Source organism: Neopsephotus bourkii, unplaced genomic scaffold (genome assembly GCF_033783945.1).
Source record: "Neopsephotus bourkii isolate Nb327-2 ecotype Australia unplaced genomic scaffold, CSIRO-AGI_Nbou_v1 NB_1060, whole genome shotgun sequence".
NCBI classification, from domain to species: Eukaryota; Metazoa; Chordata; class Aves; order Psittaciformes; family Psittacidae; genus Neopsephotus; species Neopsephotus bourkii.
In genome coordinates, this window is record NW_026901548.1 from 3821288 (window position 1) to 3846977 (window position 25690).

Sequence of the window (25690 nt, forward strand, 5' to 3'; positions counted from 1 at the left end):
ATCTATGCATGAGGTACTGTCCTCGCAGGCAGTGAGTGGGTTATTCCCTTACACGGTGTATGTTCACAAAGTCCCTTTTTATACCTTGAGTTTGAATTCTCTGGTTTGTGTTCCTTTGTGAGAGCAAGGTGAAAATGCTGCTTCTGGTCCAGTCACGTTGTACCTATGAAACGGTGGTGTGTTGTAAGTATTGGAAACATTAAGTCTTTCAGCTGCAGATCATAGCTCCGTAAATGATGGCTGTGACTTTAGTTTCCCTTCCCAAACGTTGCTGAGAAGTTCATTGTGGAGTGTGGGAAAGCTGTTTCTGCAGAGAGAGGGTGTCCTTAAAAGGCTGGATTTGTTACCTTGATCTTGTGTGTGATGGTACCACCAAAGGGGAAGCTCAAGCACAGTTGTAATTGAAAGTCCCATAACTGTAGGAATTACTGATTTTGGGTATGAATCTGTAATGTTTGTATACAGCAAATAATGTAAACGTGAAATATCCGCTATCATTGTAGGAGTTAAGGGTACCTACCCAGTGAATATGTCATTTCCTTTAGAAATCAAAGTACTGAGGCTACTGTAGGTAGTAACTGAGGCTTTTGTGCCAAGACTCGTTTCAGGGGATGATTTGTGTCGCGGTTTTATAGTCCTAGTTGGTCTATAGTGAATACAACACACGTACAGCAGAAAAACAGTTATTTTTCTGTAACACAATTGAAATAAAGCTTACCTGATACTTACGTATCACTTTGCTCCCCGAAGTTGAGCCCAGTGCTTACACCTGGTCTCCTTCCTGTGAATGATACCTGGATTCGTGTGTACTGTGCAGCTCTAGAACAGGCGGCAGTAACAAGACAACCAGGACAGCATCAGAAGGAGCACCCCAGACACAGTGAAAGTTTTGGGGTGTTTTCAGGGGAGATGGGCCAGGAGGATGTTCCCTGGTTGAAATGAAAGCAAGCACTCCCACTGGGCACTGTGTTGTTAACACGTCAGCTGTGCTTAGAGGGCATGAAAGGGTTCAATCCCTGAGCAGACTCCACTCCAGAGCAGAACTTCTCCTTCCCAAGCCATCGCTTTTTGTGTGTCCATTGTAGGCTTTTACTTTGCCAGTTTCTTTTTGCTCAGGGCAGGAGTTCAGATGTGGAAGAAGAGGTGGTTCTGATGGGGGTATCAGCTGGCAAATACTGGAGGCTTGGTGAGTAGAGCTGGGGGAGCCCTTGCAGCTAAAGACTGAAACTATTTATTTAAACTAGACTAGCTTTCCTCACGTTCAGGAAAGATGCTTTATTGTGCTCTGCCTGGATTCAGTTTTGTCCCTGTTTTTGCAAGTTTCCACATTGGTGTGTCTTAGTCTGGACCCACAACTGGTCTGGCAGGTCACTTTTTATTTAAATCACTGGTAAGTGAATGCAAAGTGGAGCCTTGATGAAATGAGCAAACATTGCACTGTGGATACATGAATATATTTGTCTTTGTTTATGCACTATTAGAACCGAGGGCGCTGTACATAGAACTTTGCTTTGGAGCAATATTTGCAAAACTTGAAAACTTCTGTATCTTGGTGTTTGGAACAAATAAATAGGTTTTTGTTGGTAAGTCTTAGTGAAGTCTTTGTTTCAATTAATGATGAGCCAATAAAGGCATTTTTGGACTGTTTTTCACATAGCATTGAAATGTAAATACTGTAGTTCAACAGGAATGGAGAGCCTAACTGTTCCTAAAGTATGGGAATGATTGGGAATATTTGAGATGTGGAAAACAGTAGGCAAAATGTATTGGTGTATGTTGGATATTGTTTTAAGTGAAGAGCTTGTACATTTTATTCCCAACTCCTAACAGAGGTAATACTTTACACTGGGTGTATAAAACCTGACCTGATGTGTGTGTGCTTCAGTGAGCAGCCTGAGGGCTGCACTGAGCACTGGGCAGTGTCGGTGAGAGCAGCAGCTCTCATAGCCAGGATCAGTCAGGACTCACTTCACACCAACCAAGTGTTGCAGGTAGGAAGGAGGCTGCTTGAACCAGAACTGCGCAGCTCTCAGCACCTGGAGCCTTGGGTGTGAGAGTCTGGTGCCAGGGTTCAAGTGTGAAGCCAGGACACTCATTCCAGGAGTGTGGAGGCCTGAAGGTGGAGCATCCATGGGCAGTTCCTGGGACCCAGTGAATCAGGATGAGTGCTGTCAGGTGAACACTGCAAACTGAGCCATGAAGGCTGGCACTTCACCTGTTTCTGAAATTATAAACGTCATTTCTGTTCACCTTTCAGGTGGAAATGTGTTTCCATAGGGAGATGTGAACACCTTCAGCAGCCCCTTTGATCCCAGCAAATGCTTGGTAGCTGATCTTGTGGAAGGGATGCTCAAACAGCTTGGTGTGAGGTGGCAGAGCACAGCTGTGTATGGCAGGGTTGCACACCTGCACGTCACTACTTGTCACTGCAGAGGAAGCTGGGGATGAAGCTCTCCAAGGAGGTCAGTGCTGGCCACAGCCGAAAATCCTGCTTTGACTTCAGGCTTTGTGCTGATGGTGGTAACGGGCTGCAGTGTTCAAGGGTGGGAGGCCGGAGTGGGGATGGTGCCACATGGGCACCCTCCAGTCTGAGGCAGAACCATTGATGAAGAAGCACCAACGATGCTTCTACACCACTGTGGATGGATCCAAGCTGGAGGAGGAGGAAGGAGCCCCAGGAGCTGATCCTTTACCCAATGGGGCAGATAAGGGCAAAAATGAAGGAAGGGAAACCCCTGTGCAGCTGCGGGGGCCCGGGGGTGACAGCAGCGGCTCAATTGGCTGTGGAAGCAGGTCAGGGCTGAGGGACAAACCCAACCTGTGCCCTGTGCAGCTGAGACACCGGTGCTGAGCCCGACGGCTGCGCAGGTGCGTGAGGCTCCGGGCTGCTGCGTGCAGGGACACGAGACAGCGAGGGTGGGCCTGGAGGAGCCGTGGGTCAGACATGAAAATGAGGAGAGCCGAGCATGGCGGGGCAGGAAACCTGCAGAGAAGGGGGGGTCCTGAGGCACCAGCACGGGGAAAGGAAGGAGGGGATGGCACAAGCAGCAACACGGCCGTGCTGGGAGGGATGCGAAGGCTGAGGCTTGGTGGTGCTCTGAGCCTGCTGTTTAGGTCCGCTCTAGCCCAGCGGTGCAGCTCAATGGGGGTTGCACACAAGGATTTGTATTGTGCCTGTTTGGATCACCTCATCCTGCACGGACCCGTTTCCCGTTGCTCCTAGGACAGTGCCCTTAGCCATCCCCAGGCTCTAGGCCTCTCTCAGGTGTCCTCAGTGAGCTGAGCGGTGGCTCCCCCCGTGTGGGGAGCAGGCAGCAGAAGCAACCCCCCCCCACAGGCCATGGATGGTGAAACCAGCCCCGTGGCTGCAGCTGCAGTTCACCATTTACTCACACCCCGTCCGTGTGAACGAGATGCCTTTAATCAAGATGGGATAAATGGGGCTTGCGTTTCCAGCAGGATCCTGGCTCATGGCCCTTGAGCCCAGTGCAATCCGCGTGGTACCAGGGTCAGAGATAGCTGCTGCGGGTGCAGGAGGGGGCCGGTCTCCTCCTGGCTGGTCCCATAGGCACAGGGGTGAGTTTAGGGCTGGGGGAGAGCAGGAGGGTTCTCTCTCAGGCCCTGTCCTGCAGCCACCTCACCCCACGTCAGTTTGTGCATGAGCTCGAGGGGTCTGGACCCAGCCCGGGCCAGGCTTTGGGCCACTTGCATCCTATTTCCCTGCTGATGTGGGAGTGCGGATGTGGCCTCTGTGAAGCGGCTCCTCCTGTGTTCACCAGCGCCATGTGGGGATATGCTGGGGCTGCTCAGACCTCACATCCCAAAGGGCCCGGCTCTGGGGAGCGCAGGCCTCTGGGCAGCCCCTTCCTCCAGCATCGGTGCCTGTCGGTCCCCACCTTGGCCTCAGTTCTCCCCTGTCCCGGCTCCCATCTCCCGCAGCACCAGCGAGCAGCCATGGCTGAAACCAGGCTGTGCCCCCGCCATGGGGCCACGGCCAGGCCGGGCCCTGCCCTCAGCAGTCCTTGGCCCTGTTCCCCTCAGCGGCCTCCTCAGGCATGGCCGCCCCCGTCAGCAGCAGGTAGGAGCTGACGGCTTCGCGCAGGCCCAGGCTCACGGGGCAGTCCTCGGGGGGGGCCGCGGTGTCCAACAGGAGGGAGCTGTGGGAGGGCGGTCACTGGGCAGCCCCCAGACCCTGGGTGCTGTCAGGGCCGGGGGGCAGCCGCCCTGTCCCTACCTGTCCATCTTGTCCCAGTTGAGTGATGGCTTCCTCACGATAGCGGGCCCGGTGGGCGCAGGGGCCGCCCTCACCCCGTCGGTGCAGCAGGGCTCCCCCAGGGCGCAGCACAGCCCCTCGCCGAGCTCTGCAGGGAGCCGGTGCTGTCACAGGGTGCACCCCCCCATCTGCACCCCAATGCAAGTGGGGCACCGGCCGCCACCTCCCTCCCTGCAGGGCACACACGCAGCCGGGCGCCGGGGCCTTACCGGAGTAGTGCTCCACGAGGCTGTGCAGGCTGGGGAAGGTGAGGCGGGGCGCGATGTAGAGCCAGCCGTTGTCCAGGCGGTGGATGCGGTAATGGGTCACGGCGGCCCAGCAGCCGCGCTCGCAGCGCCGCACCGACAGCGAGAAGCAGCCTGAGGGCCGGGGCACGAGGCCGGGATGAGGCCGGCACCCCCTGCGCAGCCCACCCACATCGGGGAGGTCATTGCCCAGCATGGGGGGGCTGGCAGCACCCCATGGGTGTGAGCACCCCTGTGCCAGCCCCATGCCATGAGCGCCTCCACAATGGGCTGTGGGTCCGCCATGTTCACACCCCCTCAGCATCAGGTCTTCACAGCCGGCTGTCCCCAGCCCCATGGCCCCCTCGGTGCCCAGCAGCCGCGCAGCACCGAGCTGGTGCCCGGTGGGATCTCCCGTGGGGTTCCCTCAGCACCCCACTGCGATGGGGCCCTGTGGCACTGCAGGGGCTGAGCCTTTCCACCCCTCAGCTCAGCAGAAGCCGGAGGAAGCCTCCCGGTGGTTTTGGCTTCTGAGGCCTCACACAACGCAGGCAGCAGCAGCAGCGCCAGGGAGCTGCCTCACGGGAGTGAGCGGTGGATGGAGGGGGACCGGCCCCGGTGGGGATGGCAGGGAGCGGGACAGGGCCCGGGGGTCTCACCTCGCCTGGTCTGGCTCTCCCGTATCAGGAAGGACCCGCTGCGGTTGCCGGGCCGGAGCAGCAGCTCCTCCGCCTTCTGCCGGCTGACGCCCTCGTACAGCCACCTGCGGGGCAGCGGCGCTGGCACTGCCGCTCCCGGCGCCCCCGGCCCGGAGGGGACAGCTCGGGGAGCAGCAGCGGGGGCCCTGGGGACACCCCCGAGCCCCAGCGCTGCCCCGTGTCACAGCCACAGGAACGGGGCAGCGGCCGGGGTTTGCCCGGGCTCTCTGCAATGGGGCCACGACCTTTAGTGCCCACTCTTACCTGTGCCTGATCCTGGCCACGCAGCTGCTGGGGATGTGGCATTCCTTACCGGACACCTCCGATGCCACCAGCCACCAGTCCCCATCCCTGCAGGGAAGGGGTTGAGCCAGCCGGAGGCTGCAGGGAGGGGACCCCAGCACGGAGCCAGCACCAGGGCCCGGTGCCTGGCTGGGAGCACTCCCTGGGATCAGGGACTTACTCGGAGAGGACGCGGAGCTGCTCCCCCATCCTCAGGATGGCCCCGGAGCCGGAGGGGAAGTCGCAGAGAGCCAGGGCCTGGACGCCAGCGGGGGCTGTGGGGCCGGTGACGGGGCTCAGGGCTCCGGCGGTGGCACCAGGCCCCCGCAGGGGGAGGAAGGGGCACATGGGGGAGCCGCAGCTGCAGGCACTCACCTGCCTGTGCGGGCAGCGGGGGCTGCGCCGTGTCCGGGGCAGCTGCGGTGATGCTGAGCGGCCTCTCCCGGCTGGGCCTGCTCCCCATCCCGCGGCTCAGCCCCCGGCCCTCGGCTGCTGCCGGCTGCGGGGGGAAGAGAGGCCCAGGCTGGACCGCGGTGGGGCCGTGTAGGGATGCTCATGGGCTGCCGGCACCAACCCTGTGCCCCAGAGCAGGGCTCCGGGCTGGGCTGAGCCTGGTGGGCAGCTGCTAGGGAGCCCCATCAAGCGCTATGAGGACTGGTGGGGACCGAAGGGCCCTGTCCAGGATGAGGCATCCACATCCCCATCCCTGACCATGCTATCACCACTCAGCCCGGTGTCTGCAGGGTGTGGGGCTCCCTGTACCAGCTCCCATGGGAGCTCAGGGGCTATGGGGACACAGCTCTGCCAATCTTGGTTCCTTGGCCATGGAGAGGTGCAGCCGAAGCTCTGTGTGACCCAAACCCTCCACTGGGTGAGGCCCCAGACCTGCTGCTGCCCTCAGTTGGGGTGAGCCCCTCTTACCTGCCTCTCGCTGTCACCATCCTGCAGGAGCTGTCAGGGCTGGGCTCAGCTCTCCCTGTGTGGCAGGTCCTCAGGCTCCCTGGTTGCAATTGCAGGATCCCTCTTGCCCAATGGATCCCCCTTGTGCAGGGCAGCCGCTGCCCTTGGGGGATCCCCTTGCTCTGCCCTGGTCCCTCTGCTCTAGGGCTGGGTGCTCCCAGCAGTGCTGCGGTGCGAGGGGTGCGAGGAGCTGGAGCAGGGGCTGCGGCTGCTGCTGCTTCCTGTGACGTGCACACACACACACACACAGAGCGGGGTTTTCTCTTCTTCACTCGCACTGCTCAGCTGCTGGTGCCCCTTGGGGACTGCGGCACACGGAAAGCTCCCTGAGGGCACTCAAGGCACCGTGGTCACCGCATGGGCTCTGGGGTGGGTAAAAGGGAGGGATGGGCGGCACGCGAGAGCAGGAGCAGACTCCAGGACTCGGAGGCTGAGGCTGGACCAGGGTCTGAAGGTGCCTCCTGGGCACAGCAGGGGTTGCTGTTACAGCCAAGTTCCTCCTCGCAGCATCATCTGGCACCAAGAAGTTTGACTCCATCACCTTGCACCAAGGAGCATGTCCAGGTATGGATGTGCAGTGTGGCCTAGGGCCAGCAGCGTGAAGCTGCCTCCTTGCAAGGCCTGTGGCTTTCCTGGTAACAAACAGCTCCCTCCAGCACAAGAGGTGCCGCAGCCGGAGGCAGAAACCTCAGCCCATGGCTGCGAGAGGTGATTTTCCATCAGTGACCCCAGAGAAACCTGCAGCAGAGCCGAGCTCAGCGCCATGTGCCCCGTGCTGCTGGAGAGAGGGATGCACACTGCTGCTGATGCAGAGGCGCTTGGGCTCTTGGATGGGCTCATCCCAAGGATCTGAGCAGTTAGGAATGTGGTCCTGAGAGTATGGGAGAGCAGAAAAGTGCTGAGCCCCTCCCCAGGCATCCAAATTCCAGGCAGAAGAGGTCGAGGAAGCCCTCTGTGATCTTACACTGTGGAAGCACCAGCACCAATGTGGGACAGGATCGCACCGCAGGGAAGCCCAATCTGAGCTCAAGCTCTGCTCCTGGATTTGGCTGGCATTGCTTGTGCCACCCAGAGAAACATTTTGTCCTTTACTAAACACATTTCTCAGCTTGTACTTTTGTAGTTTTAACAGGAAAAGCAGTTACTTATGTTAAAACAAATTTACTTCTCCAGTTACCCTTGGGGTAATAAAACACAACAAACCCCGTGACAAATCTTGCCTCGCTTATGCCTGTGAACCACCATGGCAACAAAACTCTTTCTTAACAACCTCCCTTTGAAACCGCCCAAAACCTCCTCTATTTACTCTCCTGGCTTCCTTGTCCATGGGCAGCCTGCAGCTCTGAGCTCTCCCGCTCCACATCACAAACAGCATTCGTCGAGCTTGCACCAAGCCCTGCAGTCATTTGATTCCCTCTACCTCATCTCATTGCCATTCTAATAGTGCATTTCCCTTTCATTTGGTCTGTTGCTGTACTGTCATAAGGGAACTCGAGGAAGAGCCGTTTCTCAGTGGAGTCAGCTGGCATTAGATCACAGCACTGCACCACCAGCAGCTTCCCTCCTGTGCATGTTGCTTTGCATCCAGCAGCAACGAACTTCATGTGGTACCTGGTGGCCCGGTCGCTCTGGTATTCTCTTGTCATACTCCTGTTCATTTAATCACTCTATCACTTCACTACTCGCTCATTGACACAACTGTCTCGTTTCTCCCCATTCACTTTGCTATTCACAAACCCCCTCTGTCTCACTGCCTGCAATGACCTTCCTGAAGGTCTTCCCAAAGCCCAAGCACAAGGCTGCAGCAGTGCAGCCTGCAGGCACGACAGCAAGACCTCGACTAACCCACGAGCAGCAGCTGGCCCCCGCCAGTCCCTGCTGGCTCTCTGTGAGGGCTGCAATGACAAACCTGAAACCCCAGAGCAAAACCTGGCTCTCCAGAGCAGAAGATGAAGAACCGGTTGTGTTAACGACAGTCTGCTACACCTGCAGCTGGCTGGGGTGCAGGGGAACCATTTGCAAACAGACCTCATGGCCTCCTCGTGTCACAACAGGGCTGACAGCTTCACTTTGTGTCCTACCTGTGACACCCGCTGCTGCAGAGCTCTCTTCACCAGGGACGGCAGCTGCTTGTGTTCCCCTCTGTCTGGAGGCAATCCTGGGCCTGTTTTGCCTCCACGTTGTCGAAGCTGGAAGTTTCTTCTTGCATTTCTGCAGAAGGCAGCTCTCCAGGTGCTGCCCCTTCCATGGGCACGAGTTTGCCTCTCACACCAGCGGCCTCAGGCTGTGCCAGGAGAAACACCACGAGCACACCGGGTAACAATGAAACTCAGTTATAGCTTTATTTAATAACTGGTACAAAGTCCCCCTCAGGCAGAGCCTCCCAGTCCCATTCCCTACCTGAAATGGAGCAGAACGTGAGCGTGACCCTCGGAGGAGCTGGCTCCCAGTGAGTCAGGCCTGCTCAACAGTTAAGAAAGGGTGTTTTGCTCCTCTATTGAGCCCTGTAGTAGCCTGACCACTCTTCCCTTTTCTCCCATTGACAGCAAGACCCTGGCACACAGCAGGCATTCACCTCCCGCTCCTTATGACCCAGCCAGATGTAAAAAGGCAGCAGAATTGTGAATTCCAGCAGGAGAGTGAACAGCACCTGCACAGAGGGGCTCCCTGCTCATCCTTCTGACCTGACTCACGCAAATGTGTGCCTGCTGGTCACTGACATCCACAGGTACCTCCTGAATCTCAGCTAACACCCTGTGCAGACACCCTGCCTGGGCTGGCAGCGGTGGGAAGCAGAGCTGGCAGTGCAGGAGATTCCTGGATCTGGCATGGGGCACTGCTGCCCCTTTCACAACCTACCTGATGTTGCAGATGCCAGGGCAGAATAGCAGAATAGGTGTTAACTGCATCTGACCCTGGGGGGCCAGCAGAGGTGGCCTGGAGCCAGGGCTGCTGCCGTGTAATCCCTTGTACTCGGTTAATAGTGCACCTCGGTTAGTGTAAGTTTACTTGTTAATTGCTTTGCCCTTTCAGGAGGCTCAGGTGAGAAATCAACTCTGCTCCTTCCTAACACACACACAGAGATGAGACCAAGACAGTATTTCTGACCTTTGTTTTCCCCATGGCTGCCTGGCACACCGAGAGCCCTGGGAACACAAAGACCTCTGATGGGTTCTACACTCCAGGCACAGCTCTGCCCAAGAGGTTCACCTGCTCCAGTGCCTGGAGCTCCACATCATCATGGTCTTGCTTTCCCATGTCCCACAGATGCCGTATCAACTGCACCACAAGGGTCCTTTAGCAGAAGCACAACTAGAAAGCAATTCTAAACCTCACAAAGCCACAGAAATTATATTTAAATGAACAGGGGAGACAACGGCTGTCATCTGGATTGATACACAGCACAGACAGGAGATGGGACCAGCATGTACAGTAACGGGACTTACTAAGACTGCGGAATGTGAATGAGTTTTAAAGAGGCTCTGATGCCAAAGGCATACAGAAAGGATCAAAGTAATGCCAAGTACAGACTACCAAGGAGGTGGCAGCTCAGATGGGCATGCACAAGTTAGAACAGTTAATGCCATGTTGGTGAAATGCTAGATTCGGAGTGGGTTCAGTGGGGGAGAGTGGAGTTGTCTGAATCCAGAAGAGGGGCTCCTGCCTAACAGGATACTTCCATGGTTTGAGGTGCCTCCTGGAGGTCAATTCCTTCTGGAGTTCCAGCACTGTCTTCACCATGGTTGCTAGCGTGAGACCGGCTGCGGATGCTATCGCCAGAGCCCAGGCTAGAGGAGGAGTGGGTACGGGAGCGTATCAGCCTGGTCATGCTGGCTGCTGGCACTGCAAGAGAGAACAAGCGTGGGGCTTAGAAAAGGAGGAAGTTTGTAGAGCAGTGTAACAGTCACTCAGATATGTGCCACTGGGTAAGCACGAAAAGAACTATACCCTCAGGAAGAAAACTCACTCTTCACTGCCAAAATTAACGTCTAAAGCAACATATTTAAGGCCCAATTTCAAAAGGTCCAAGGTGAGCAAATGCCTAAAGTGTAACCGATCATTTGCAAGTGCAGTCACGGCGAGTGTCTGTGCAGACCAAGGCAGCTGTTGTACAGATGACCTTTTGAAAGTCAGTCTCATCACTCTAGGAAACCACAGAGCTGAAGTCATGCAACAATCAACAAAATACAAATGAAAGGTGAAAAACCAGCACACACACTGCACAATGACCAGCCCAGCCCGCAGCAGGACATGCTGAGACACAGCAATGCACCCGAAGAATCATTCAACTCAGTACACAGACTTGGGCCGAGGCGATGCGCAGTTGAAGGTACCTGACTCAGTGCTTAGGTGGCTGAGCTGCACATAAGGGACTGGAAACAACATGAGACAAGGGAAGGGATGAATACAGGAAAGAGCCAATTAGTTGTGGTGTGTGACTCGCAGCTGCAATGCTCCTGGGACCCCCAGCTACCTTCCCTTCCGCTCCCAGCTAACAGACTGCACTGAAAGCTCCCATCATCTGTGGGAACAGCAGCTAATGAGCATCTCCAGGAGATGCCAAGGGACTCCAAATCCATCAGGGCCAGATCTCTTCAATGCCTTCAGCTGGAAACTGCAATTCACCTGGTGACCTCCCTGCTGCACACACCACAACTGCTCAACAGAGACATCATTTTCCTATGGTGGGGAAGCTGGGGTGTACTCTCTAACTCCAGATACGGAACAGAAATTCATGTCTTTCCTGACAGCAACAGGTTTCTGCTAAAAGCCTCCTGCAAAGGGTCACCTTCCACCCTCAGTGTCAGCCCAGGCAACTGCTTTAGCCAATGTGCAGAAGACACAAGAGTAGCTGTTGAGGAACTGACTTGTGCATTGCTAGAAATGGGAAGTTTCTGATTTGCTTCTCTCTCTTGAGAGGGGAGGGCTAAGCTCAGCAGTGCCAACACAGTCTTGCCCACCAAAGCTGGGAAAAAACATCTTGGGACTAGCTACTAATTCTGGAAGCACAAAATTACCCAGTGCTGCACATCCTACTTGCAAGAGATCTCGCTCTTGAAGTGCTGCTGAAGTCCTTGCTCCAGTGACAGCACTTATTGACTACTAACACCAGGAACACAGGAGATACGAGCACTGAAATGCTCTCTCAGTGAGGCTGAGGGAGCCTTCCCACATGGAACCCTCCTCTGCAGGACCAGGCCCTTCTGGCCAGCCTTGGAGAATATGACTGTCCTACCACATTCATGCCAGATACACAGAGCTCTAAGAAAAAGGACAGCTTCTGCTGAGCCCTGACACCCATGAGCTGGCAAAGAACTCCTGGCCATGTGGAGACCATGGGGAGTGTCACAGTGGCCATCCCTAGTGGAAATGAGCCACGCAAACCAACCCCGCTCATACTTCCAGCTTTTGAAGGTTCAGCATCTGCAGAAGGGAACTGCTAGACCTGACCCCTGGCAGGCAAGGCAGAGCTGTGCCAAGGGGCCTGCAATGGAGACAGAGGTGCTTTAGTGCACTGAGAAGCCCTTCTCCTGAAGTCTCCAGTCTCTGGAGTACCAAGAGCAGTGGAGCTGAGCTGCTGTCAGCCTGACACACTCAGGAGACAATGTCTTTTGCCTCCAAGCACTAGGAGGAAGCCATAGAGCAGGGAATGCACTGGGATCAAAGCACAGCTCCCTCTGGGCTCCCGGGTGTCTCAGAAGTCTCTCAGCTTTGTTCTGCCACTGGAGGGTTTCACTCTGAGATACCATTTACCCCCTGTGGGAGTCTGAAAGAAACAGGCATGTTTGAGAAGAAAGGGAAGGACTCTCATGTACCCATCACAGCTGTGAGGCTGTGCTGCCAGCTCCTCCCCTCTGGAGGAGGTATGCACAGATTTCAGGAGATTTCTTGTTCTTGGGATCACGCTTTTCTGGACTGGCACAAAGACAGACTCACAAGGTTTTACCAACAGCAGAAACTAAAAGGAGTCACCACTCCAGCTGCGGTGTGGATTAAACACGTCAGAGACAACATTAGTTTGCTAAGGCTTGTTGGCACCCTAGTTGATTTTCCACTGTGGATGGATCTCCTGGCAACCACACTAACTGATGGGTGGGAACACAGATGCCAATGGGCTCAGATGGACCAGGGAGGCTGAGTTCCCTTCGTAACAGCCCTGCTCCAAACCAGAAAATTGTGTTTGCCACTTACTGTAGCCCATTCCCTGCACAAAGTACTTGAAGGCTTCAGTCAGCTTGCCAGGCTGTGGAAACAGAACGTGCAGCTTTAGTGTGAGCAGAGCAAGGGGCTCAGTCAGCCCAGATGCTGAGGGAGAGCTGAGAGGTGTTTCTCACCTGAACCACCTGGGGCAGGCCCCCGCAGTCAGCCATCTGCAACAGGAAACAAAGGGAGGTTGAAGTGTCCTTCCCACCCCAGGAGCACAACTCCAGACCCACCCAGCACTGCCCACCCCACCAGGGCGATGGCATGAGGCTGCATTGCCACGTGAGCCACACTTGTGTCATTTGGTCTCTAAGGCTAAAACAAGGACCAATGATGCACCTCCTGAGAGCCTGTTGCTCCAGGAACCCACCACCTTGGAAGCCACATTACCAAGTGATCTCAGGCCACAGTGTAGGTCCAGGAGTAACCCTTGACCATCCCAGCTCCTGCCACTCTTCCCAAACCTGTCACTTTGCACTTCCATACAGCAGTGGTCTGGCACAGTGCAGAGCCACAGGTGAGGATGGGAATGACTGGAATAAAGCTAGAAGTGATGCTGCTGCTGGCAGAGAGCAGGCAGGGCACTTCTGCTGTCTCTCAGCAGGTCTTCCCTGAAGAGAAGTGGTCATAAAACAGGGATTCAGGGACACCCTGACAAACTCTCCTCTCCCAAGTCTGGCTCCATACAGGAGAAACACTGCCCTCAATGACTGTCCACAAACTTCTTAAAGCCAAATGTATGGAAGGCAAAAACCTAAGTGGAACTGTCTCTGTGGAGCTGGAATGGATTCTGGAGCGGCACTCACCTTCAGAAAGGTAGTTTTGGTTGGGTCAAGACGTGAATTGCATTCAACCTAAAATAAAAGGAGAAAGGAAGGACATGACATCACACAGAAAACTCAGGGGGTCAGGTGTAACATGTGGGGCAGCTGAAGCAGAAGCAGTGGCTGTCTTCAGCAGTGAGAGCTTCTCTGGAGCCAGGAAGGACTGAGAACTTCCCCTGCTGTGGCTGGGAAGTGGTGAGAATCCTCAGCAGTAGTATGGTAGCAAAGTCAAAACCTGCAGAGTATCTCAGGCTGCCAGACCAGACTGATGAAAAGGCAACAGGCCATGACCAGGAAAAGCCCTGCAGCAGTTCTCCATGCACAGCTCCTGGGTCCAAGCTACTGCTTTAGGAGATTACATTCTTCCACAGTTCCTTAAGACAACTGCTTTTGGTCACAACCCCCTGGTCTCCCCATGATCACCGGCTGAAGGGGAGGAGCAACATTCACCACAACCACACTGTACTGCTCCATGCCCCATTTATAACTGTGCTGGGAGGGAAGTGGGTTATAGATGCCTACAGAGAACAACAGGAAGAAGATGCCTCTAAACACTGCCTTCCCTATGAAGCAGTGCTTTTGCAGACTCCCCACCACAGGAACTGCAGTCACACTGCTTATTTTTAAACCCCAGGTAGCCTCAATACAACAGCAACAGAACAGTAATTTGTGACTTGAACTGAACTCCAGGCAGCAGCCTGGCAGAGCTCAGGGGCTCCTGAAAGGTGTTCCCTCCATCACTTGTTGAGCAAGATGCTAGGGCACAAGGACTCCCACTAATAACTGACACATCTCAATAGCTGCAGGACTAGAAAAGAGCCTGAGATAAGAAGCCACTTCCTGTGCCTAGCTCTGGGCATGCTGAAAGCACTGCTGGGTGAGGCAGGTTTTCCAAGTGATTTTTAGGGCTCACGACAAGAGAGAAAGAGTTCATGTGTACATACCACTGCGTCCACAGCAGGTGAGCTGTCACCAACCACTAGCAAGGCAGGGCACCTGGTCAAAAACCAAAACAGGAACGTTACTCACAGTGCTCCAAAGGGATTGCTGAGAAGTTTGAGCTCTGTGAACCAAAAGTTTAACAATGCTCAGCAGAGTCCCTGTCTGCCACCACACCGTGGCATGTTATTGCACCAACACATCCTCCAGGGCTTGCACATACACCCCCACTGCCCTCTCCATGAACACCAATTGCCAGTTCTGTTGCACACAGGTGATTTCTTCAAGGTGGGGGGGAAGCAGTCAGTGGTGCCAAACAAAAACCTGCCTCCCTAAGTTTCCATGCAAAACAGCCAAACTAACAGCTCACAGATACGGCGACTGCTGGTGGATACACTTACTCCCCTGACTCTGCCTTCTGCAGGATCAAAGTGTATTCTTAATGGAAGGGCTTGGACAGTCTTTACTGTGCCTGGCCTTGAGGGGTTCTTGCTGTGAAGCAGCAACAGCTTTTCTGCTGAGGGGACTGCAGAGTAAGTACCTGGAACAGGCTGACCCAGAGCAACTTACTTGAGTGTTTTTGCAGTATTTTCATTCATGCCAAGAACTGGTCTCTCAATTTCCAGGTCTCTACGACTGAAAGACAAAACAGAACAATTCGCCACCAACGCAGCAGAGGAACCTGGGTGCTGTGGGAGCATACAAAATCCAACCAGGAGTGCTGGCTCCAGTGCCCAGGCAACAGGTTATCACTCCCTGTGTCTGACTATGAGCAGGGGCCCCAGCAGTCACTGCCAGAAAACAGGATCCACACTCTCATGGCAAGCTTGCTGTGTGCCTAGAGAGATGATCTCCTGAGGTATATGAAAGGGTCATTCAGGCATGAGGGCTGAGCTTGGCTCAGGATAATGGCTGAATACTAACCTCAGGACAAAGGTTCATATGACATAGTATCCAACAGAATAATACATACAGAAGCAGAGAAGCTATGGGAGCAATCTAGCAAGCAAAAAAGTAACTGTACCTGTTGTATGAGGTGAGGAACAGCTGAAGGTTATCTTGGTTAATGTCCTGTGCAATATGAAGCCTGTATGTCTGGATCAAATCTAGATTTGCCTGCAGTTCCTCCTGTACAAAGGCAGAGAATTTGAAGGCAGGGAACATCACCTTTTTCACAAGCAAAGAAATGATACTCATAAAAATTCTGAAGCATTAAACTGCCTCCATGCACATCGTTCCCCTGTGGACAATAACATGAGGGCAGCGACTCCAGACTGCATTAGTACCTAGGAGACATGAAGAGTTTCTGTGACATGACTGTTACGTGCCATACTTTGGTATATGACTACAGGTAGGCCATAAGACTGGGACTGAAGGAAAATTTAATCCCAACACACGGTTCTATGAAGAAACTGCATTCCAATGAGAGCTAGAGAGAGACAGAAAATGGAATGCAAGGAAGCATTACATATAATGAAGGGCCTGAAAGCAGGAAGAGAACAGGATGTGCTCTAAACAGGAGTAAGCTACGTGACTCCTTCTACCACTGATGTGTGTTGATGCAGGAGGGCCTCAGGTCAGGGACTGATCTGCTGCATGTCATATATAGTGTGCATGATGCACAGACCCTTTCAGCTGCCCAGTAAGCTTGCTGGTTGGAAGAAAGCAAATCCCAAACAGAAGGCATTTCTGTATCCAAAGTTTTTAGGAGGGGCTGGTTTGCCTCTGCTGAAACTGAAGAGCGAAATGCAGCAGTTCAACATCTGGACACATACAATACCCCTCTGTCAGCTCCCAGCTGATCTGTGCTCTACCCACAGGCCAAATGCTTCCATGCTGGCTTCAGAGAACTTGTTTCTGCAGTTCTAGCACTAGTGTGTGGGATACTGCTTCCTTATCATGTCTGGGAACACTCAGGCCAAGCATGGGGATGTGCATTTACCTGCAGTGGGCAAAGCCCTGATGCAAGCTTAACACAGAGAGGATAGTACTACCTGTGGCAACCCTTTTTTGGTGGACCAAATACCTATTTCAAAGCAGGTACATAGAGAAGTTATAGCCCCATATACAGTTGTACAGGCAACATTAACATGTGCTGGGTACTTACATGGCCAAAATGATGTGCCAAGACGATATCCACTATGTTGGTTGTCCAGCCTGAAAACTGAAAGTGACCATGAATGAGAAGGAGGGTCAGTAACTGGAAAATGCAGTTTCATTACAAATCTCAAAGCAGCTCCTCAGAGGAAGGAAAATGACAAAGAAATAATTCAAGCAATATAAGAAGCAAATGGGATGGGTGTGCAAGACTCCAAAGGAGCCTGTGCCCACACAAGCTCTGCAGAAACTTGGAACCCTGAATAACTGCAAGTGGCCAGAACAACAGAATAATTAAGAGATCCATTCAACCTCAGCCAAACAAAGCCTGCAAGCATGAGTACTAAACCAGAGAAGAGCCAAGTGCCCAACAGCCACTCATCTCCAAGCACTTTACACCAGGATTTCTCATTCGCACCCACCCCTACTCCTACAGTGGAGGCTGTACTACACCCAGACTGGGAATGCAGCAGGGACAGAAAGAAGATTGTACAGTTTCTGCTGGAAACCAACACATTCCTGTACTCTGTCCTTTTTCTGCTTACTCTACACACTCTTCACTAAGCATTGTGGAGGGGATACGTGCAGGGGAAGGAGAATCTCACCTTGGATGCTGCCCAGTCAATCCAGCCCTTTGCACATGGATCGACGTTAATAAGAATGAGTCCCTCCACCAGGTCTGGGTGGCTGAGCTGAGGGGAGAGAGCACAGGCACACTCAGAAGGTTATTCAGCTCACACATGGGTCAATGGCAGGCACAGCAGCTAGAAAGCTTCTTGCAAAAGAAAGAGTTAAATGAAGGCTGAATGGGGAGCTCCTCCTGTGCTGGGCAGTCAGGGGTCTTTTCAGAGCCTGGTCCAAAGCTGGCTCCCAACTAGACCTCTTTCAGTTGCTGGCACTGAGGGGCTGTCTGCTCACACAGTAACTGGCCTGCAGCTTAAGGCATCTGGTGACCCATCCATCTGGTGCTGCTGCAGGTCCTGCTCAGGCCCCTGTGCATGACAGGGCTGTCAGCAGTGTCTCTCTCTGCTCCAATATGGCATCTCCAGGAAGGACCTGGACACACACCTGTGCCTGGAGAGCACATCCTTCTGCAGCTCCCCACCACCCTGCAGTTTATGCTGGGGACGTGTGGGGAGCACAGGTACAAAATACTTTGAGATCTGCAAACACAAACCCAGCAATCTAACACAGCCAGGGAACTTTGAGCTGTAGGCTCACTCCAAGGCTGAAATGTTGCACCAGCTCTTCTGCTCCACAGTAGAGATTAGCACAGGTTAGGCAGAAGGAACCACTGTCCTTGCAGAAAATGGCCTGCAATCCAAGCTGCATGACAAAGGCTTTCTTGCACTTAACTGAGCTGAGGACAAAGGCTTATCTATGTGATCTTCTCTATACGAGATACCAAAGGCAAGGAACAGCGAACACCAGTGCCTCACACTGCTTCAGGCTGAACCCTGACTGGGGGAAATGGGAAGCAGAGAACTTTTGGTAGGAGGGCAGCTGCATGGTGAAGTGGCTTTAAGAAACAATAATGGCCTAAATCACGGGCAACTCTGCACTCAGCTAACTGAAGCCAAGTTCACTGAGAACATCAGATTTCTGTATTTGCTTTTGTTTAACACTATCTCTGAAAGACTCAGACAAATTCCTGGGCTGCTGAACTACCTCCAATGATTTCAAGTGCTTATAAACACTCCACTAGAGAGGAATGTGCAAGTAAGTACCCAGATAAAGCTAGCACTCTCTTGTCAAAGGTGGAGTGTAAAATCTACTTACAGTGAAAAAGCACATTCCTCCTCAGTGCTCACAGCACATCACCAAATCAATTGTTTGGTGTCACAAACACTGGAGCCAGCAGACAGCAATGCAGTAATCTTTGTGAAGACATGAGGCTGGATATTCCTAGCAGCTAGGATGGGCTCTGCTGACTCAAAGACATCACATTACAATCTCCCCATGTCTGGCATAGGTTCAGAGTAATCTTGGCTGCTCCAATTTAACCATCTGGATGCAAAGCAGCTCTCACATGGCTCCCTGCAGGCCTACTGTAATTACTGCCTGCTACCTTGCCCCTGCCCCACAAATGGTCTGTTTGAGCAGAGGAAGACCACAGCTCATAGAAAGCACAAGAAAATGAAGAGATACTTACTGCACACCTGCTGAGGATGTAAGCACCAGCTCCCAGTCCAATCCCAATGAAGCTTTTCAGGCTGAAATACAGGCATTTCCCAATCAGCAAGGCTAACAAGCTCACAGCAAAGCATCCCTAGAGGCAAAGCCTCCCCCCTCTCTGCATCCAACTGTTCACTTATGGTTCATTTTCAAAGCGATCCAGCAATGACGCAGCAGCCATAAATTGTGTCATGTGGCAGACAGTGTTCCCAACATAAGAACCAGACAGGGTTACACAGGTTAGGAGTTGCTCAGACCTCTTGGGACAACTCAGTGAGCATATCAGACGCTGCAAGCAGGGACAGAGGTAAGTGCTGGAATGGATGCATCCAGCTGGCTCACCCTGTTTCCTTTCAGAGACTTACTTTAAGTGTGTCATAACAGCAGGCAGCATTTCAGCCAGTTCATCCATGCTGGGATACTGGTACCTGAAAACCAAGAGAGACTGAAGTCAAAGCACCTCCAAATACAGCTTGAGAGAGGTCACCTTCCATTTCTATCCAAGGTAGAAAAAACAAGTAACATCTGACAGACATAAGTGATTATTTTGCAATGATACCGTGTATTCCAGCCAACTGCATGGATCCCATCCCTCAGAGCAAGACCAACACAGAACTGTGTTTTTTTTGTCCAGTCAGACTTCTGTGGGAGGATGGACAGATGGAGCACGGAATGGCAGCCAGGCTGCAGTGTGCTGGGCTGGTGCTCAAGTCAAAAAGCTGGTACCAGCACTCACCACTAGTAAGGGCTTTACCTATGCATCAGTATTAGCAAGGCTCCATGAATGTCCCTTGGGAAGCCTCCTCATCTCATTTCCTCTGCTCCTGGAAGCTGCCTCCCACTACCCTTATCCTGGCAGTCTGGGTGGTTTAAACTGGGTGCTACCTCAGTCCAGACTGCAATCCAGACCATGTCTGGAACAACAAGAGTCCCTGCCGAGCTCTCACCCAGAAGGGAATGGTGGGGCTCCTTCCTGCTGGCCTGGTGCATCCACATGGCACACAGCAAAATGCTGAGTGATCTCTTGCATGTCTTCGAAGTTAAAGAATGCGTTAAAACAGGATTTGTCTACAACAAAAAGACAAAAATGAGACAGTTCCTGAAGTTTTATTGCAATCCACCCTCCAAACACCACAGCACCACACACCTGCATGAGCCCAACCCTGCTGCTGAGTCTGTGGGGCAATGGGTGCTAGGTGACACACACTGCGGTGCCCCTGACTGCACACAGCACCCAGTCCTAGCAAAGCAGTGCCACCACTGGAGGGCAAGCAGACAAATGACACCCCAGTGTGCATGCCCTGGAAAACAGGGCCTAGCAGCACCTGGGTACTCACAGTACATACTCAGGAGCACTGGGGTGAATGTAACAGTACATGCTGGGTGGAAAGAGCAACTGAGTGCACCAGAATCATTACACTACTTCTGCAGCCTTGTAGAACGGACTTGCTTATCTGCCTGCATCCAGTGAACAGATGCCTTGTATCACACAGTGCAACAAGTCAGCTAGAGCACTGTAGTGTGGTGGGTGGACCTGATTTCCACCTTGGCCCTACCATTCAAGGGCTGCTGGAAAGGACAGAGGTGTGCCACATGAGCCACACTCCTGAGGACCTTTATCTTTTTACCCTGGAATGACCTGTCTCATCTCAGCTCCAGGCCAGTCCTGCTGATCCCCACACTCAAAAGCAAACATCACAACCAACCCCTTTTTCAGGGTCCTGGGAATGGAAAGGCTTACGGTTGAGGCCAATATCATGGTACGTGAGGATGACAGGTCTGTTCCCCTTGGGCATGCCCCGCATGGTGACATGGACCACTCCAAAAGCTGTCTCAATGTCATGTTCCTGCAGAGGGAGAAGAAGGAATCTCTGTGTTACATGTACAGTCTGTGCTACAGGGAACCCTAACTGAGGGCCAGCAGTAAGGGTCACATCCACACTCTAACAGTGTTCTCCTACCCACAGCTGGTAGCTCAGCAAAGCTCTTGCAGTCTGCAGCCCTGTTGAATCTCTCTTTCCACCCACTTTTTTAGCTAGACACTGCAATACTGCAATGATCTCCTTTTCAAGACTACCTGGAGATGGTAAGAGTGAGTTTTACACCCAGCTTCCCCACAGATAATAAATACTATGTCCCTTTTTCTAGTGAGCTTTATTTTCCCTACAACCTTGCCCTGTAGCTTCAGGGCTTTTATCTTGACCTACGATTGCAAAGGACAAAACCATTTTCAGACTACACAGTTACAGCACACATGACTTCCCTGTCACCTGCTTTTCTCCAAAACAGCTCTCTCCCGCATACCAGAGCCAAAGGACAGCATGAGGCAGATGCTTAATATAGAGCTTAAGAGCTTAATATCACACTTAGGAAGGCAACAACAGTCTCCATGCTTGTAAAATTTAACTGCTACCTTAAATTGGCCAAAACCCAGTTATTATTTAATTGCATCATTAACATGGAGCGGAATAACCCACTTACAACAGGTACCAGAGTGCTCAGTGACAGAACACCCTCTGCCCTTGCTAAACAGTCTTTCTTCACATCCTTCTTGCAGCCACCCAGCAAGTTGTCCTGCCTGTGCCACCTAACCACAGCTCTGCGTATTCTCACCCATTCATCCACTGCTCCTGTAGAAATGTAGTGTTGGAACGTATCAGACATTTGTCATCTTTACTGCTCAGACACTGGCATGCTTTGCTGCTGGTCTCTTGAGGCCAGCTTTGGCACATTGCAGCAGTGTAGCCTGAATAGTGATTCAAGGAGTTTGGTACCTTGCAGCTGCCTAACTCCAGCCGTGGCCTGAACACTGATCTGGTCCATAATGAGCAGTGACAGGAGAAGGCAGGTGAGAAAGATGTGGCCTGGAGACAGCCAGATCATAACAAATGTGTAGTCTGCAAACCAAGGGAGATGAATGTGAGAGAAGATGGTGACCTACAGTTGTTCTGTAAAGCTGGGTAAAATTTCATTTTCACCTAGGGAGTGGAAACGTTATCAGAGGTTTCTCTGAAGAGATTTTATCTTCTGCCCTTATTCCTACAGTAGGCAAAAAATAACCAGCAGCTGCAGACAACCTGCTGTAAATCACAACTCGACAGCAGAGGCAACCTCTGCTCTGCAGCCCGCAGGCACAAAGCTCGTGACACACATGCCAACAGCAGTGCACTGCTGGGGAGATGGAGCAGAGACCCGAGTCCTGTGCAGGCAGCAGCTACTGATCAACTCAAGCTGGGAAGCATTGCTTCACACACTAGCAGCTCCCTCAGGGTGAGGAGCTCGCTGATGGAGGAGGATCAGGAGGTATGGAGCTGGTATGGTCCAGCCAGCCCCCCTGGTCTCACTGTAAGGCACAGGAAAAATAAAAGAGCAAGCATGCAGTGATACTTTCTCCAGCACTTGCATCTTGTAACTTTCACTTTCTCAACCTCCAACAATCTATAGGTCAAAAGGGACTTCCTGAACTGGAGGTGTGGTCTTCACTTTGACCTTCTCCTCTGAGAACTGGGCAGTCACCTCCTGCTTGCTGTGCCTTTGGCACCTGCCTCACCCTGTGACCAGGAAAGCCAAAGCTTAACAACCTGCACGGTGAAGAACCACTTCCCTTCCCATCTTGTATCAACTGGTTTTGCAGGAGATCTCCCAGTCCTTGGTTTGGAAAATGGAGAACAACTGACCCCACTTCCATACCCTCCAGATGTGACGACCTAACAGCTTGCTGCGATTCCCCTTCACGTGCCCTTTTCTGGGCACATGTGCTCTGGACCATCCGGCTGGCCCTGGCACAGCAGCTTTGTTCTGACCATGCTGCTGGTCTCCAGAAGTGTCCCACCGTGCCCTGTCCTCTCTCAGACAAGGGGCTGATGGCACATCAGTCACACATGGGTGCACTGTGTGTTTTCACAGCGGCACAATGAGGTCGCTTTGTTCTCTGTTCCTGATAAACAAGAATTGATTTGTTTTGTTGAAAGCTATGAGCCCCATGCTGACATTTTCACTCATCTCTCACAACATTAAGGCCTTATGCCTCTGGGTGACCATCAATCCTGAGCCTGTACTTTAATATTCCACTGTAGGATGGTTTTAGTCAATGTACATCACACTCCATGTTTAGCCAAAGGCAGATAAAGTTTTCCATTGAACCTTCCATCTCTTATTCCAGATCATTTAAGAGCAGATTTAAGCAGAATAGGTCCTAACGCAGATCCTTAAGGTGGTCCTCTAGTGATCTCAAACAACTGTGAAAATAACTGCTGTTTGTATGGGGTTTTTTCCTTTTAACCAGTATTTCATCCAAGAAAGGACCTCTCCTCTGATGGCACAGCCACCTAAATCCCTTAAGACATATACCTTAGGAACTCCTTTTGGTAAGGGGTTTTGTCTTTTGGAAATCCAAGTAGGCTGCATCAACTGAATTGCCCTTATTTATATGGTTACTGACTCCTCCAAAGGATTCCAGCAGCTCTGCAGAAGACTTCTTCCCGCTCCAAAACCCATGCTGCCCCTTTCCGAATATTTACCAGTGTGATTAATCCATGATACTTCTTGCTGGTTTTATCAGTCTGCCTGGTCCAGCTGGTCACTGAACTCCCAGAACTCCTCTGAGATCTATTCTGGAAATCATGCAGCCCTCAGGCACCATGGCAGCTTCAACCGAGGAGCATAACCTCTCACTTCACAACTACTTCATCCTTAAACTCATTTAAAACTCCTGTGTTGACGCATCCAGTCCTGGCACTTGCTTTAAAGGCATATATTTTATCTACTTTATGGCCTCTCAACAGGCACTGCAGTTTAAGGCAGGGTCTCTGCCATCTCCTCACAAGGAGCATTCACCACAGTGACCTCTGGGAGCAGCTCTGTGACAAGCCTGGGTGCAGAAAAAGCCAGTTTGGTTCCTCTGCTCTGGCTACATCTTCCTGAGCCCTCCCTTCAGCGCCTGAGCACTCAGGAGCTCTCCAAACTCTCTCATGTGGTTCCATTTCTGATAGCTCTGAAACGTAACTGTTGTTTTTTAAACCCCCTTTGCAAATCACCTCTCAAACCCCCCTTTGCTGGCTCTGTTCTGTTCATCCATTCCATGTGCAGGAGTTTATAACATTCCCCACCTTCTGCAGCTCTTTGAAAAATGCTTTTTGGTTCTCAGCAGCCTCCATGCCCTTCTGTTTAGTCATGCTGGCTTCCCCACACCGTTCCTCTTGTCTCCAGTGATAGATGGTGGGCATTCCCTCTCTGCTTAGCTTATTCCCAATAAGCTTCTCCATTTCTGTGCAGCTCGTTTTGATCTTTGAGCGCAAAACCAGTGAAGTTTTCCATATATTTTTCTTTTCCAAAGGAGCACATTATGATTCCCATCACAGAGCAGCTCTTTTTGAACATGTTTCTCTGCCCATCTCAGAATCATGTCAACAGTGGCTTCTCCTCCTTGGGGCTCCCTAATGTGTTGCTCCGTAGAAGTTTGCAGCTAAAATGAAGTACTGGTCTCGTGTCCCTGTGCAACTGACAGAGAGCAGCTGAAGCCTCCTACCCCTGTCCTGTCTCCTAGCCTTAACAACTTTGAATGATTCTTAAACTGAGGAGGAAAACACACTCCCAGCTGTGACTGCCAGAGTCTAATTGTATGGTAGGACTAGTTATGGAAAGAAGTAGATGCACACCTTGATAGCAAGGGGTTCAAAGGGGGAGAATCATCTCTGACTGCCATGCTGTGGCCAGGAAGGGAAGCAATGACAGTGCCACTGACAGGTACCACCAAAAGTGTCCCATATTAATCAACAGTTCTGAGTGAAGGAATGAGGCAGATCCAGGGGTCCCCTGAGCTCCAGAGACACTCAGGCAGCAAACAGAGGTACCTGGGTGCTGGATTGCCCATCCCAGCCACACTCCCTCTGCTCTGCATCAGAGTGTGATTGAGAGCTTAGGTTTTAAAACTTATTAAAGTCTGTAGTAAACCATTTTCACAATGGGAATGATTAATGATGAGAATTCATACTACCAATGCTTTTCATAACTAATTTACTAAGCTTCTTTTCTGGTATTACCAGATGAGTTTTAGTCCCAATGTGAAGCTGCTCAATGTTCAAGATTAATTCCCTGGAGAATAACTGAGAGTTGATTTAATTTGGAGACTGTAAATGAAGAACACATCTGTGAAATCCCTGCAATTATCCAGTTTTCATATTCAAATCCAGCAGAACACTGAGCAGCAAGGTTCCTGTTTCTTGCATTCTGCTCAAGCTTGTTGAATGTCTGTACTAGCAGAGGGCCAGAAATAAGCCCAAAAGCCTTTCAACTTAAGGACACTCAGGTTCATCTAAGGCAAAGAAAACTGCCACTGCTGCTTTGCTGTGAAGTGGAGCAGACACAGATTACCCAGATCAGGTTTTCCTCTTTTTCAGTGATAGCGTAGCTACAGGATTATTTACTTCATGTCATTGTTGCCAGTCTTGGCAAAGGTAGAAAACAACTGCAGCATGCTCCTTGGGCAACCTATTACAGCTGTTAACCATGGAGAGATTAAAGTACAGATTCCATTGTCTTGCTCTCTGCCCTCAAATTTCTACATATAACTAAACACCACAAATTATGCCTATAAGCTAAGGAAAAATATTGTAAGAGTGTAAAACATCTCCATCTGGTAACTCTTACCATGGCAGTACCACCGACCTTAAGGCAGTTGGTAGGTAAGTGCTTATCACCACCTCTCTGTGCAAAGCTATTCTGGATATAGTAGAGCTGAAGGAGACGGCTGCGTGGGCAGCAAGCCTAAATCAGATTTAAAGCAACATCTTGAACTAAATTATTCATTTCCATACAGAGCAGAAATTTATTAATAGAAAACAGAATATGATCTATTGCAAGCAGGCAATGATTTCTAGTACTTTGTGTAATGGGATTAAGTCTTAAATTAGAGAAATGCTGGGTGACAATCAAGAGGAACAGAAGAACGAGGTATATCATCTGGTTACACAAACAACAAAAGCACCAGGAGACAAAGGTGCTGCAGGGCTACTC

The 25690-nt window shown here is 51.8% G+C and overlaps 2 protein-coding genes across 5 annotated transcripts in view; both read right to left on the bottom strand.

Annotated features, from left to right (window-relative positions):
• Positions 1 to 3781: 3781 nt before the first annotated feature.
• Positions 3782 to 8978, bottom strand: SLA2 (Src like adaptor 2). Its single transcript, XM_061361705.1, has 9 exons — positions 8838 to 8978; positions 8519 to 8721; positions 5853 to 5976; positions 5659 to 5752; positions 5460 to 5546; positions 5157 to 5260; positions 4483 to 4632; positions 4235 to 4361; positions 3782 to 4157 (listed from the first exon to the last, which is right to left on the bottom strand). Exons 3-9 carry the CDS (start codon positions 5938 to 5940, stop codon positions 4013 to 4015), a joined length of 795 nt encoding a protein of 264 aa, XP_061217689.1. The 5' UTR covers positions 5941 to 5976; positions 8519 to 8721; positions 8838 to 8978; the 3' UTR covers positions 3782 to 4012.
• The window catches only part of NDRG3 (NDRG family member 3), a 46289-nt gene continuing 29353 nt past the window's right edge, over positions 8755 to 25690 (bottom strand). For 2 of the 4 annotated variants that reach the window (XM_061361700.1, XM_061361699.1), the window contains 14 exons: positions 20418 to 20523; positions 19624 to 19744; positions 19042 to 19104; positions 18654 to 18714; positions 17107 to 17193; positions 16512 to 16568; positions 15429 to 15532; positions 14975 to 15040; positions 14410 to 14461; positions 13448 to 13495; positions 12773 to 12808; positions 12630 to 12681; positions 10772 to 10810; positions 8755 to 10280 (listed from right to left, as the gene is read on the bottom strand). In XM_061361700.1, coding sequence (XP_061217684.1) covers positions 10102 to 10280; positions 10772 to 10810; positions 12630 to 12681; positions 12773 to 12808; positions 13448 to 13495; positions 14410 to 14461; positions 14975 to 15040; positions 15429 to 15532; positions 16512 to 16568; positions 17107 to 17193; positions 18654 to 18714; positions 19042 to 19104; positions 19624 to 19744; positions 20418 to 20523 — 1071 coding nt within the window. In that variant the 3' untranslated portion in view covers positions 8755 to 10101. The remainder of the gene's footprint in view (positions 10281 to 10771; positions 10811 to 12629; positions 12682 to 12772; positions 12809 to 13447; positions 13496 to 14409; positions 14462 to 14974; positions 15041 to 15428; positions 15533 to 16511; positions 16569 to 17106; positions 17194 to 18653; positions 18715 to 19041; positions 19105 to 19623; positions 19745 to 20417; positions 20524 to 25690) is intronic. The other 2 variants (XM_061361702.1, XM_061361701.1) reach the window with 1 other exon arrangement.

Excerpts from the sequence above, each read along its gene's own strand:
- SLA2 (XM_061361705.1), bottom strand. The coding sequence starts at position 5,940 with ATGGGGAGCAGGCCCAGCCGGGAGAGGCCGCTCAGCATCACCGCAGCT. Across the intron at positions 5,547-5,658 it reads CAGCTCCGCGTCCTCTCCGA|GGATGGGGACTGGTGGCTGG; the intron begins GTAAGTCCCTGA and ends CCTTCCCTGCAG. Across the intron at positions 4,158-4,234 it reads AACTGGGACAAGATGGACAG|CTCCCTCCTGTTGGACACCG; the intron begins GTAGGGACAGGG and ends GCCCTCCCACAG.